Source organism: Pyxicephalus adspersus, chromosome 5 (genome assembly GCF_032062135.1).
Source record: "Pyxicephalus adspersus chromosome 5, UCB_Pads_2.0, whole genome shotgun sequence".
NCBI lineage: Eukaryota > Metazoa > Chordata > Amphibia > Anura > Pyxicephalidae > Pyxicephalus > Pyxicephalus adspersus.
The window spans coordinates 106376284-106389849 of NC_092862.1; the positions used below are offsets into that span (position 1 = coordinate 106376284).

The following is a 13566-nucleotide window of genomic DNA, read 5'->3' on the forward strand; positions in this document are numbered from 1 at the left end:
GCCTTCAGTTGACTTTTTAAGATCATGGAATCTATTTATCAAGGAGTAAATCTGATATTCAAGAAACATCCCAAAATGGACAATTACAGTACTCACTGCCATTTAAAACACAAGGAAGACTCTACACATGAGTTTCAGATTCATTGCTTATTAGATGTCTATATGTACCCTACTGCAAAATGTACTTAGCACATTTTCAACAACTTGGGGACAAAGTTGTGGGGATATGGCCCTTTACTTCAACTTTAGCCCTTACTATTGAAGTAACACAGCGACTGGTATGGGCAGGAAGGGAGTATATGCTTGGTGCCCCCTTTGCTGGCCATCCAGGTTTATAGCCTAGAGAAAAGTTTTGTTTCAATATTAGGGGGGACTCCATACTGTTTACTGTACATTAGTATGTTTAGCAATGCCATGCAAACTATATATATATATATATATCTCAAGACATAGCCAAAGTAAAAGTTGCAGCAGGGCTATAAATAAATATATATATATATATATATATATATATATATATTAAAGTCATCTGATACTGAAAATAAGCAAAATAGTTATATATTTATTCAATTATGGCATGGATGTTTTTTATGCTACAGCTTCACGTTCAGACATTTCCTTACACAAAGATAAAATAAGCATAATCTGAAGAATTTGTAACCATTACAGTTATTTCTTTCTGGCAATCTGTTTTTGCCACGTAACAACTTTATTTACTGTTGACTTAACATCTGTGAGTAGGTAATTAAAATTTTAGTCCTCTAGGTTTATTCCCGGGCAGCCTGACAAAACATATTCTGAAAAACACTTCAAAATTATTAATCTGCAAATAGTTGTTTAATTTACTGAATTTCACTTTATTTTTATTTTACTTTCATGATTTTTTTTTAGTTGCAGACAATTGTGTAGTTTTTTTAAGATGTGTTTTTAAGCTGAACTCCAAGACCTCAAAAAAACTACCTCTGGATGCTAAATATTTTTTACACTAAATAATAAATTTCAAACATGTCAGTGTTTGAATCTGTTATTTCATACTTAATAATTGCAAATTAACAGTGGGTGACAAAGAGTCAGGACTTTGAGCTAATCTGTTTTTTCTTGCATGCATATGTGCTGATAAGGAACTGGATGACAGGAAGAGTTATTACCTCATCAGTCTGCTGCTGCTCCTTCACTGACCAGACACAAGCTGGAGGCAGAGAGATTACCAAAATGAATTTCTTCTACTGAAGTAGAAAATTGCTGGTTCATCAACCTGCTGTGCAATCTTGTAAAGTTGTGTTTGTTTACAATTTTAGGTAAAATATGCTCATATGTTATTCAATTATATATTTAGCTGTTTGTCTGGAGTTCTGCTTTACTCTTCACCTGAATCTTGGTATATAGTCATAAGATCAAAAATGCAGCTTCATTATAAGCCCCAGCCACATCTTCAGGGACTAGTAAGAAACACTAGGTTCAGTGGCAACCTAGGTGAGGTTTGTTTACAAATGCACAGTCTATGAACCATGGCACCTAAATGTTACCTAAATTCAGACAAATCTCCTTGGACACAATCAGCATTTTTTCTTTTGCAGTTAAATGATTATGTAAGCAACCAGAAGGGCATAGAGAGAACCATAATAGAGTGGTCAGCTAGATAAGCACTAGAAAAAAAATGCCAATATACATTAAAAAATGTATCAATAACTCCTAAACAGGTAACACATTTACACATTAAAATTAAAATGGATTCCAATAGTTATAGACATTCTGTTTTAAGTACATTTTTGAGTCTGGAGTTCAGCTTTATTTCTCCCTTTCTTTGATTAACTTCTGTAAGCAAAGTGGTTCTCGTAGTACAGGATGGTATATCTATTCCAAGACTCAGTGACTGATATTGGAAATAGGTAAGTGCCTAATCTGCACACTGGCAAAGCATACCAGATATATTGAGAATCAAATATTTGGGTGTTTCATCACTTGAATGATCACTTGAAGTTTGGCATTCTAATTGTAATATGAAATACATATTTTACTGGCAATTCAATTTACCAAAATGGATGATACCAATCAACTGATTGTCAATGAGTTATGTTAAGAATGATAAAACACTATTTGATACAATAAAATAAATTGTCATTGCATGTACATTTAACAAAATGAGATACTCAGAAGAGGTTAAGATAGAAAAAGGAAGACTGCTAACCATATAAAATATCAAGCTATACTATAAAAAAACTGGGGGTGCCATACATAATTGATAGTTGGTATGTGTTATTTTTAGGCTTCAGTATTCAGCAGAATTTTCTTGTACCAACTTAACATATTTTACAAACAATACTGTATGACATAGAGTAACAGTGGAAGGTTAAACCAAGAAGAAAGTAAAAATTGGTCCGGCCATATTGGTCAAAAATTAAAAAAATGAAAACAAGAAAACGAAACAAAAAGCACTGTCTTCAAACTGTGTTAGGGTGTCACTTCATCTTTGGTATAAAATTGGCCATCCATAGGCTGCATTTGATCACAACTAGGAAATACTACAGAAATTGTCAACAATTTCTTCTATCTATTGCTTTTTTTTTTTTTTTTTTTGCTTTTTTAATCTTGAACTTTTACATATTTTTAACACTATTAAGCTACTTTTTGCAATATGACAAGCAAAGCTAAATAAAAATCCTTTAAAGCTCATAAAAAAGATTGCAAATAGAAAGCACTAATGCTAGTGGCTATCACGCTTTGTAAATAAAAATAATGAAATAAAAACGCATTTAAATAAAAAAAAATTGCATTTTCTCAATGCAGTTGTTTTTCATCGACCTCTTTGTAAAAACCTACAACCATCTATATTTTGTATTCACACTTAGGAGAAAGTTAATAGAAGTCCACACATATTGATTTAATTCTTGAACACAACATAGTCTGTTTTTATCAGCATTTTTTTTCTTCAAACGAAGAAATGAATTTAATGTCAAATTTTACATCTAATGTTTTACCCCTAGGAACCCATAAGAAATGTCAACACAAGTCCTCTAGTAGAATTAAGATGGTCAATGTCATGCCTTTTCTTTTATCCAGATGCTGTTCTTTTGCTCTGGGTTTGTTTGATGTCCTTAAAATTAAGGCAGTTAGAATTCAAGATAATCTTTCCTGTGGACAAAAAATGTATCAAATAAAAGAAATGAATAGCTTAGTTATCAAGGAAGACAGTTATGGTTATGTCAGAAAAGCTTCCCCTTGATACCAGTTTTACTGCTCCAAAAGTACGCCTTCATGTAACAATGATAATCAAGCTCCAGGTGAAAAGGTAACCCAGCATGTTGTCCTCAGATGTGTTCATTAAGAAAGAGTAACAAAAATAAAATTGTCAACATAACAGAACTTTTTTTTCTTGTTTTGTGTCCTTTTGATTTATTTTTTTGTATTTTTTTGTTTAATTTTTTTGCACGGCACATAAAAAACACTTTGAGCAAGGTAGAAAAATTAAAGGAAAAAAAGCTTTTGTCTGATGCCTGTGCAAACTGGAAGTCAACTTCTAGATGAAGTGTATCCACTCAAGGCAAGGTTTTCTGACCAACATTTCTCAGTCCTGTTTATTGTCTGCAAAAAATGTTGTAAAAAAACACAGTTCACTAAACAAGTGTTAAAAAGAAATATTCAACATCACACAATTCACAAAAGATACAGGTTAAAATCTAATGGGTATTTTAAGATACTGTGTTTTTTATTTACTGCTTGAGTTCCTAGCACTATTACAAAATAGCATTGGGAGAGTATCCCAGGGGGACTGAACTAGAATCTATCCCTGCAACAACAGAGAGAAGTGAAGACCTGATCCAGACTCTGCTATAAAAAAAGAAGTACTGTTATTAAAATTGAAAAAAAGGTAACAATAAAATAGAAAAATAAATGAGTATACAAAAATACATATTTAGGTAAAAGAAAATCTCCTAAAAAGAAATAAAATATTCTCTCCCAAGGTCACAACGGGAAAACATCAAATGCTGATGTAAATAATGTGATTCAAATAAATAGTGATTGCAAATATTTTAAAAAGTCAGTAATATGTGCCTTCATCAATCCAACGTAATCTTATTTTATTGTTACGCTAACACAATGTGGCATACAGGGAGGAATAAAGCTCTTCTAAAGCAGAATGCTTACATTCATTTTACAATTTCACTTAGTTAAATAAATGTCACATCAATGTGATATAATTTTATTAAGAACGGACTTGACGGCCATATTTTGCTGTAAATATATGGGGTTGCACAAACTACATACTGCACTACACAAAACTACTACATATTGCATTAGAAAAAAGTACAGGAAATGCTCCTGTACTTTTTTGTACTAATTATTCACAATAAAATCCAACAAAATAAAATAAGTGTATCTATATTTGCAAAATAACTAAATAAAAGCCCCATCTGTTCCAAAAAAAAAAAAACAATGTACAAAATGGTATGATAATTTTATTTGAAATTTAGGGGAAAAAAGTCTGGGGAATACAAGTAATTAAGAAGACATACATCCATGTACAAACTTCAAAAACACTAAAATTTTAAAAAATTTACCAATATAAGGAAGTACACTACCCTCTGCCTTGTCTTATCTCCACTACTATAAAATAGCTGACAAAAAGACAGAGTGAATTTAAGATGAAGGCCTCTGCCAGTCTCGTAAACATTTCCTCAAACTTCGATGGGTCCGCAAAATTTCGGCGAACCAATTTCGCTGAACCATCGGAAGTTCAAGGAAATTACAGGATGATTCCCATGGCTGCATTCATTCATAAGCACAGACGTGGGACTCACACTGACAGGAGGAGTACCACGGCTGTACTCATGAATAAATGCAGCCCTGGGAATCATCCTGTGATGATTCCCACCGCTGCATTCATTCATGAGTACAGCCATAGGAATCCTTCTATCAGTGTGCGATCATAGGGCCCAAGAGGTTAAATGAGGACAAGTCTCCCCATTCATCACCTCTAGTGATCTATGATTGGCTGAGGAAAGGAAAATCCTGGTGACGCTTAAGCTGTCAGGATGATTCCCACGGCTGCATTCATTCATGAGCACAACCGCGGGACTCCTGTGTTCTTTGATAGAGACTCTCTATCCAAGAACACATACTACAGTTCTTAAAGGGCTGCAAGAGCAATCGGGATCGGAGCTGTCCTCTCTCCCTCGCTCTGCTCCCCTGATTGCTCTTGCAGGTCCCGAAAAATTTGAATTCAACGGACGAATTCACAAGGCCGTTCTCGCTTACATGGTCAGTATGCGAGAAAGGCCCATTTTGCAGCAAAATCAAATTTACAAATCTCGCTCGCTCATCCCTATTCAAGACTAACATCAAGAGAACCACAATCCCTTTTCACATATGTCCTACTATGATAGTTACAGAATTTAAGGGTTTTTTTTATTTTATATGCAAAAACTCAAGTATGATGTACTATTCTAAAATTTCTGCCATCCAACTTTTGGACAATTTTATTTATGCTGTGTCATTATGTGATTTAATTTTTTTTCAAACAAATACTATTTCAACTGAACCTAATGTACCATTGATTCCCATACCATTTATAAGGTGCAGGGACCTTGGGGCATCTGTATAAATTATGTGAAGGATTGTTTTTAGAACTAGCTTTGCTGTCATAAACACTTTTGCTGGGTCAGGTTCACTTTAACTGTACCAGTGTGAAAACTTACCAAGTACTCACTTAGTCTGTTGGTAGGAGTATGCAGATGCATGCTCATTGCTTGTCTCTAAAGGTATCTGTTGCTGCTGTCCACTGGCTTCATGTGATGAAGATGGTACTGTTTGAGAAGAGGTATCAGCAACAACACCCTATATATTTAGAGCAAAACACAATTTGTTCCAATGTATTATTAAAAAAACCCTTTCAAATTAAATTTAATCTTTTTACCCAAGAAAATTAAATAACTAATAAATAAATAACTGTCGAATCTCTGAAAAAAAAATACTGATGTATAATGTTATTTTTGCAGAAAGAGAGAATTAAAGGTCGAAAATAATTGCTAATTGGCTGATATATCAAATAAGCCCCCATTAGCACGTCAAGTGCCATATTCTTCTATTTGATCAGTTGGCATTCATAATGGGATCCTAATAGCCTGGTAAGTAAATCTTTATTTTCACTTTTTTTGTCTTTAAAGGATTGGTGGAAGATCCTTGTTTGGCTATATATTTGCCTAAATGAGAAATATATTTTCTCAAAAATAGGCATTTTTTTCTGGGCCCATTTATTTCAAACACTTGCACCACCTTCCACATAATATATATTGGGCTATCAGCACATATTTATAAGCTAAATTGAAGCACATTTTTGTTTCTTAAAATAGAAAAATGTTGCTATGAATAATGAGCTTGATCAACTTACTTCAACTTGAACAGCTGTTGGAGGCACAGGATTATACTGGGGAATGTAGGTCCCTTGCATAGGTGCAGCAGCAGTCATGTACTAGAAAACAAATTATATTCAAATGAAATACAAAAAAAATTGCTTGACCTGTAATGTAAAGCATCATTTGCAGTAGACTGAATGGCTGTTACTTATTGAATATAATTTACATATTGGCTTAAGCTTTTGGTATCAAGTTTTTTTTTCATGGGAAGTATGCAGTCATTTATTATTAAGGTGTAGTGGTTGTTTACACAAAAGTAAAAATTCACTTTGCAAATTGAAAGTTACCTTTGCTTTGAATATAGGATGAAAGCATTTACTTCAAAGGATACTTGGCTTCAATCATTTAACTAAATGCAAGTAAAAATCTTTCTTTTAAAAAAAATCATTATAAATATTTTGGTATTCTTGCAAAACTTTTTTTTTTTTGTTTTGTTTTATCTTTTTCACTAAACTCAGTGAAAAGTCTGTGGGGTGCGTTTATAAAGCATAGAGTCTAACATTCACCAAACACCAATATTCCAAGTCCACGTGTTTTGATGTGTTTGATTGTTTTTGATACATTGTTTTGATAATGTCCAATGTAGTTTTATTTTTTAGCACCATGTAGTTTGCATATTGAGCAAAAGTGAATATAATTTAGATTCTAATTGCTTGGTAATTTGAAAGATTATTTTTTGACTAAAAATCCCAAAAGTGGTTAACCACAGAGAATAAATTTCAAAAGTGTTGGTTTTGTCCTTAAAAACTAATGAAACATTTTTGCATTTGTGTTTCCTTAAAGATTTTCTGTGCATCAAATGAATTATATAGTACATACTAAAATATGGGTATGGTAATAATTATATTATTATGGTTATATGCCATTTTGTTTCTAGCTTGTTTGATGACACTCTGCCAACATGTGAAGCTACTCAAAAAGATAAAATCACACTTTAAACAAAATTAACATTTCTTTTAAACCACCAAACACACAACTTGTTTCTTTGTCTGAGAATGTTGTTGCTCTGCATCAACAAAGTATTTAGAAATGTCATACCGTTCCGGCTGTTCCCAAAGAGAGGTGATTCATTTGTTGGGTTAGAGGGCCCATCATACTGGCTGGCTGCATTGACATGGTGTGATCCATCGTTGGTGTTAATACAGCACCCTAAAGAGAACAATGAAACACAATAAATGATATAGATATTCATTAGGTAACCAATGTTGTTAGAATGCCCTCAGAAACATGGAGATGACAGTGGAGCCAAAGCCTCTTAAAGCCCACTGCACACCTGTATAACAGAAAATACCTCCTAATACCTTGCTGATCCGAAGAACTAACAATTTATTCCCAAGGTGAACTATCTGAGCAGACATTTTGGTATATTTTAAAGACTGATTGCTTCTGCCACCACAAAAAAGGATACTGGACATGTTTTCAGCACAGGTAAAAAGAAAAGTATCCACAGTACACTAAACGTAAAGACCAGACTGCTGTCTGCAACACATGACAGATGCTTTGTATTCATTTGCATAATTAATGGATTCATTAGGTCCATACTAGAGCAAATTGCTCCCCCTTTTATACTTTGTAAACTTCAGATTTGCAGTTGCAAAAAAAAGTGACTGCAAATTGCGTATAGAATATGCCTCTTTTTTCTATTTATATGTATGTAAAAATAGTTTTTTTTTCTTTTATACCATAGGCCTTATGTAACCTTGTTGCTATGGGAACATATCAGGTATGTCATAATATATTTCTTGTCAACACTGTGCATAACACAGAACAAGGTGCAGCCTGTAAACTTCTTTAAATATTTGAATATAAACCAATCTAAAAATAAACTTTTTTTAAACTATGTTGACTCGAATATAAACCTTAGGGCACAAAATGCAGCACAAAAATGTTACTACCAACATTCAAAATAGCAAATATTAGTTTTAAAATTAAATACATTTTAAACATATTTTTTTTAAAAAGTTGGAAAAATAAAATCACATGGACTCAGTCTATGTTTTCTTCCCTTTTGATAGGTTAAAGCAGTGGTCACCAACTGGTGGTCCGCGAGAATATTTTGGTGGTCCACGTCTCTGGACCATGTCCACCATACAGATCCCACTCGCAGGCTCAGATCTGCGATGGGAGAGTGGGAGGAATTATGGCATTATGACATCACAAGGTTTCTCCCCCTTCGAGTGACACCCCACTCCCCGCGCAGTCCGAAACTTCATAACTTCATCGCAGTTTGATAATTTCAGTGGTTCTTGGGACCGAAAAGGTTTATTTTTCTTTAGAGGTACTGCATTATTGTTCATGATCAGCAGATGTGACTGTTCCTATGTAAAGCATTTAACAAACTAATAATATCCAAGGTAGCAAAACTTTATTATACAGGTTACATGAAAACACAGCACCATCCAGTAATTAGACCTGGGTATAAACCATATTTATTTTTCCAATGGCATGTTTAAGTGTATGGCATAAGTTTAACTATTTAGATTATACCTGAGCATACATTGTATACTAATATTTAGTAAGTGTAACATAATACACCCAAAGTTGGTCTGATGTTTAAAATTGAACATTTGCTAGCCTATAGAGCCTAACAAACATCTAGAAATTTTAATCACAAAAGGGAAATTGTATTATCCCTAAATAATTAAAGCAGTTTGCTTCCCAGACAAAAGGCCAAACTATGCCAGGACTATATAAAACATTTCTGATTATGAAAGCAAGGCTGTATTTATATGTTACTGTGTGTTTTATTGTTTTTCTTTGGATGTGCTTAAAAAGCACATTAAAAGGTATTTTTTTCACAAATTAATGCAGTGATCAGCAAGGTCTCGTCATACGGATATTACTACATTTAAAAGACACGGTGCTCTCATTTATTCCTAGCTTGCAGATGCTTACCCTTATGCAGTTTAAGTTAATTCACCAGGGTAAATCCCACAGTTGCAAAGACAGCTAAAGCAAAAAATAATCTTCAGTATCAGCTAGGGCTGCTGCTCAGTCTTTTAATTGGAGCTTAACAGCACAGGCACGACTAATCGGTTTCTTACAACAACTGACTTTTCAGGGTAACTTCATGCAGTTCTACCTTGCTGAGGTTAGTCTAATGGGGAGCATACGTAATGAATAAACAAATGCACCTTTGTGTTCTTCTTCTTCTCATCTCATACACTAATACACATGGCTTGTTAGTCACACTGACAGCTAAAAGATCCACTGATCCACTAAGACTAAATTCACTCTACTTATTGTACCTTCAGTCATGCTTGTAGGAGCTATAAGATGTTACTAATGAAATGGGTATTCCTGTTTTGTAAAGAAATTCAAGTTTCTCCTAAGATACAGGGCAAACTCCCACTCATCTGTGGTAATGTTGAACTCTGGCCAAAGGTACCCTTACTTCTCCTTTTCCTCCTCCTACGTGGTGTCCATTACTACTTTCTTTTAGTTATCTTGACTATGCATTCCCTCATCTTAACCCCTGTGGTGCCATCATTATAGGGGCTGGAAATGGAATATCCGCAGGTGCCAGAAGGAGTCCAAATCCTCTGCCAGTCTTTGTAACCAGGGTTCAACAGAGGGGAATGTCACTTAATGTATGTTAAATGTACCTTTAGCAGATGTCTGTGTAACAGACCCCATTACAGCAGAAATGCTGAGCAAGGACAGTGGATTTCTCATCTCACAGCACCACCTCTCATACACTGTATCAGCATATAGGCATAGCATTCCAGGACGGACTGCATTTGCATACAGACCACTCTAGGAAATGTCCACACATGAAGCTGAGACAAAATGACTGACAAGACAGAAAGCAAATAGTTGAAATAGAAGAGCAAGGATAGTACAGATTCCCTAGAGAGAACCTGATGATCAATATATTCCTAAAGATAGGAAATAGGATGGGCTCAAAATACTTGTTATAGTTATGTTTGTTGTGTAGAAGTCAGAGTGTGCATGTAAATAGGAATAATTACTTTTAACACAGGACAGGTCTATCCAAGCTTGTTTGCTCTCAGTAATATAATATATGCAAACCACACCTACGGCATTTTATATGGATTATAAGAATTTAGTTTATTCATTACAAAATATATGTAAAAACACTTTTATGGGTTTAGATGTGCACCTTTTTCTAACCATTCCGTGTTAAATGAAAGCGGTACTGTTAAGGGACCTTGACATTGGATCTGGTTGGATGAATCAGTGGTCAGGTTATGCATTTTGCCCAGAGATGACTTCCAACATATTATTTAAATTTCAGGAGTACCGTATTTTTCGCCGTATAAGACACACCCAATTTTAAAGGAGGAAAATCTAGAAAAGAAAGATTCTGAAAGATTATTCCCCTTCTGATCACTCATGTGCCATTCATATTTGTCGTATAAGACGCACCAACTTTTCCCCCCCAGTTTTGCGTCTTATACGGCAAAAAATACGGTAATTATCAATATTTTTATTTGGCAGTACTATATAAAAAGAAGTGCCAGCTAATTCTACCATAAAGACCCTTGTACAGGGACTTCCTGGTTTAGGGCAACAAGGTTTTCAACTTGTCTCCAAATTATGTTCCTGTAATATTCTTTCCTTGACTCTACACTATTTTCCTATTGCCATATCATGTTGGATTCAGATGGAGGAAACAATGATCTATGGTTCTAATCTTCCCTACAAAATGCCAAGCAAACAATTCTTGCAGTGAAGGCCGCAAAGAGAATGCGTATATTTAGCACCAATTGCTTATTGCTTAACAGTGCTAATTATAATTATTTTGGTAATACATCTATACTACTTTAGGTTTCAAATAAATATTTTATTTGCTGATGCCTTGACTCATGTACTAAACACTTCTGCTTGAGAACCAATTATTTGCAGCATGTCCTGTTATTTGGATGTTGGGTCATGTGAAATCTTGCCAGCGCATTGGAGTAAAAATGCTTGCGTGGTTACCACAGTGACTTGTTTCATTTAGGTATCTGTAGCTAGATGGACAGTGCAGGGCACACAGTTATATGTCTAAGGTATTACTCACTGCTGTTCTCCCTGCACAATTCTATGTGAATATTGAGGTATGTGGTTATACAAAGTTAGAATCTATACTCCTCTCATTACCGTCTGGCTTTTGTTTGATGTTATAGGTTCATAAAGTTGTAGAAAATGTGCAAATCAAGTAGAAGTATCAAGAAGAAGAAACAACATTCTGGGAGATGTAAACACTTTTAAGGAAATACCAAAAAACACAAACTGGTGAGTCACCTTGCACCTGTCACAGGAATTGTGTAGCACAATTTGATACAACCAGATATGTGTAAGTCTGATCTATTTACATCCATTGTCTGACTATACTTGATCAGTTGTAGCAGCTTTTGGAAGATAATATCTTTAATAAATCTATATTGGTTAGTTAATTGAAAAATGTAAAGCCTCCACACTTAGATATTTCAGATTTGCATCCCATATAATTACTAAATGAAAAACAGATCCATAGGGGCTGGTGACTTTAAATGATGCACAGTAAGATTTTAATGGCAGCATCTTTTCTGAGCAACACTTAATTTCATCTACAGCTATATATTTTATATATCCTTGCGGCTTTATTTTAGTATTTACAGAACTACAAGTTTTAAAACTAATTAAAATTCATGTAGGCATACCGTAATATTGTTGAAGATTTGCATATCATTACCTTCTCCATTAATCAAACCCATGGAGTTAGCAGTCATCTATTGAACAGCAGGAAGATGCTTGACACAGCCATTTACTTACTTTGAGAAAAAAATGTAAGAGGAGGCAGAAAGTGTTGCTCACTTATGTGAAACATTACAGGCCACCCGCCACTAGAAAAGTATAGCAATATTCAAACTCAACCACCCACGGAAAACATAATCAATGCAACAAATTCAGACTTCCTCAGAATACATTAAATTCTCAGTTATAATGTTGAAACATTTAATTATCACATTTAAAAGGGAAAATTTGGTGTCAGATAATGGAACATTTGAATAAAGAAAGTGTAATTCACCAATTTACCCATCAAACATAATAGTTTTATTATTATTTTCAGTCCAGTATTCTATTATAGAAAATTTACACACACAAGTGACTTATTCTGAAGTTTAAGGCTAACCAGGCAGCCTCTGATGTTCTGGGAATCATTGTAATTTATCATTTTATCATTTATTATCTTTATGATTTAATTTGGTAACCCTGCAAACAAAACACTTTCTCAATTTCCTAAATTTGTCTTTATTCATTTTCCTATTTTATCTATCGAAGGAACAGTGGTTGGCACACAGGCTGGACAGGCGTCACATTGAACAGATAAAGGAATCTTCTCTACAAATAAGGCAACCATAACATCATTTTCAAAGGGAACACACATACCATTTACAACCTTATGCTCTAACATAACCCCATTTAATGCAGGCTAAAAAAACTGAAGCATAAAGTATACTGAAACAGGGACACACCAGTTTTTGTAGGTTTACCCGTTTTGACTAATATAATAAAATTTTAATACATCAGCTAAATAATCTAGAAACATTTTTTAAAAAAATGCTAAATGTTTCATGATCACTACCCAGTGAACAGTAATATTTACCTTATATACAGTTTATAGGAGTATACCATTCCTAAAAATTACACTTCAAGTTGCCTCTGACTTCAAGTCTCAGAAGATTTGGAATGATGTTGGTGGTGTCTATTCTGCTGCTGGTTATGTTCCCTGTTGGAGCTTCTGACATGAGTAAGCAAAGCCATGTATCCATCCAGATGGCTTCCTCCATGCAGAACTCCTCCACACAAAACAAGCTATAGTAAGTCAGTAATAACAAAAAGCAATTGTAGGGGGATCACAGGCAATACCGGTGACCAGTACCTTGCCTTCTGACTGCCTTGTTTTGTGTATTTTTTGTTTTTCTTGAATACAATCTCTTTTACTACTTAAGAACTGCATGAATGACAGAAAAATAAAGGTATCTTTCTAATTAAGGTTTATTTAAAAGATTGTAATAATAACAGATGTGACCAATAAAAGCATACTAGTGAATACTGTATAACTAGATTAATTTCAGAGCTTTGCCCTTCACATATTGTTAATGTAAGACTGAACTATATTACTATGCAAATTGAATCCAGCAAAAGAAATAAGGGGCCCGGA

General features: G+C 34.2%; 1 protein-coding gene across 2 annotated transcripts in view; it reads right to left on the reverse strand.

Moving 5' to 3' along the window:
• Window positions 1-2558: 2558 nt before the first annotated feature.
• Window positions 2559-13566, reverse strand: part of RBMS3 (RNA binding motif single stranded interacting protein 3) — a 340828-nt gene continuing 329820 nt past the window's right edge. Inside the window, exons 11-14 of one of the 2 annotated variants that reach the window (XM_072412382.1) lie at window positions 7452-7562; window positions 6389-6469; window positions 5708-5835; window positions 2559-3582 (exon numbers count right to left, since the gene is read on the reverse strand). In XM_072412382.1, the coding sequence (XP_072268483.1) occupies window positions 3576-3582; window positions 5708-5835; window positions 6389-6469; window positions 7452-7562 (327 nt within the window). In that variant the 3' untranslated portion in view covers window positions 2559-3575. Of the gene's footprint in view, window positions 3583-5696; window positions 5836-6388; window positions 6470-7451; window positions 7563-13566 lie in introns of both variants that reach the window. The other variant, XM_072412384.1, reaches the window with a different exon arrangement.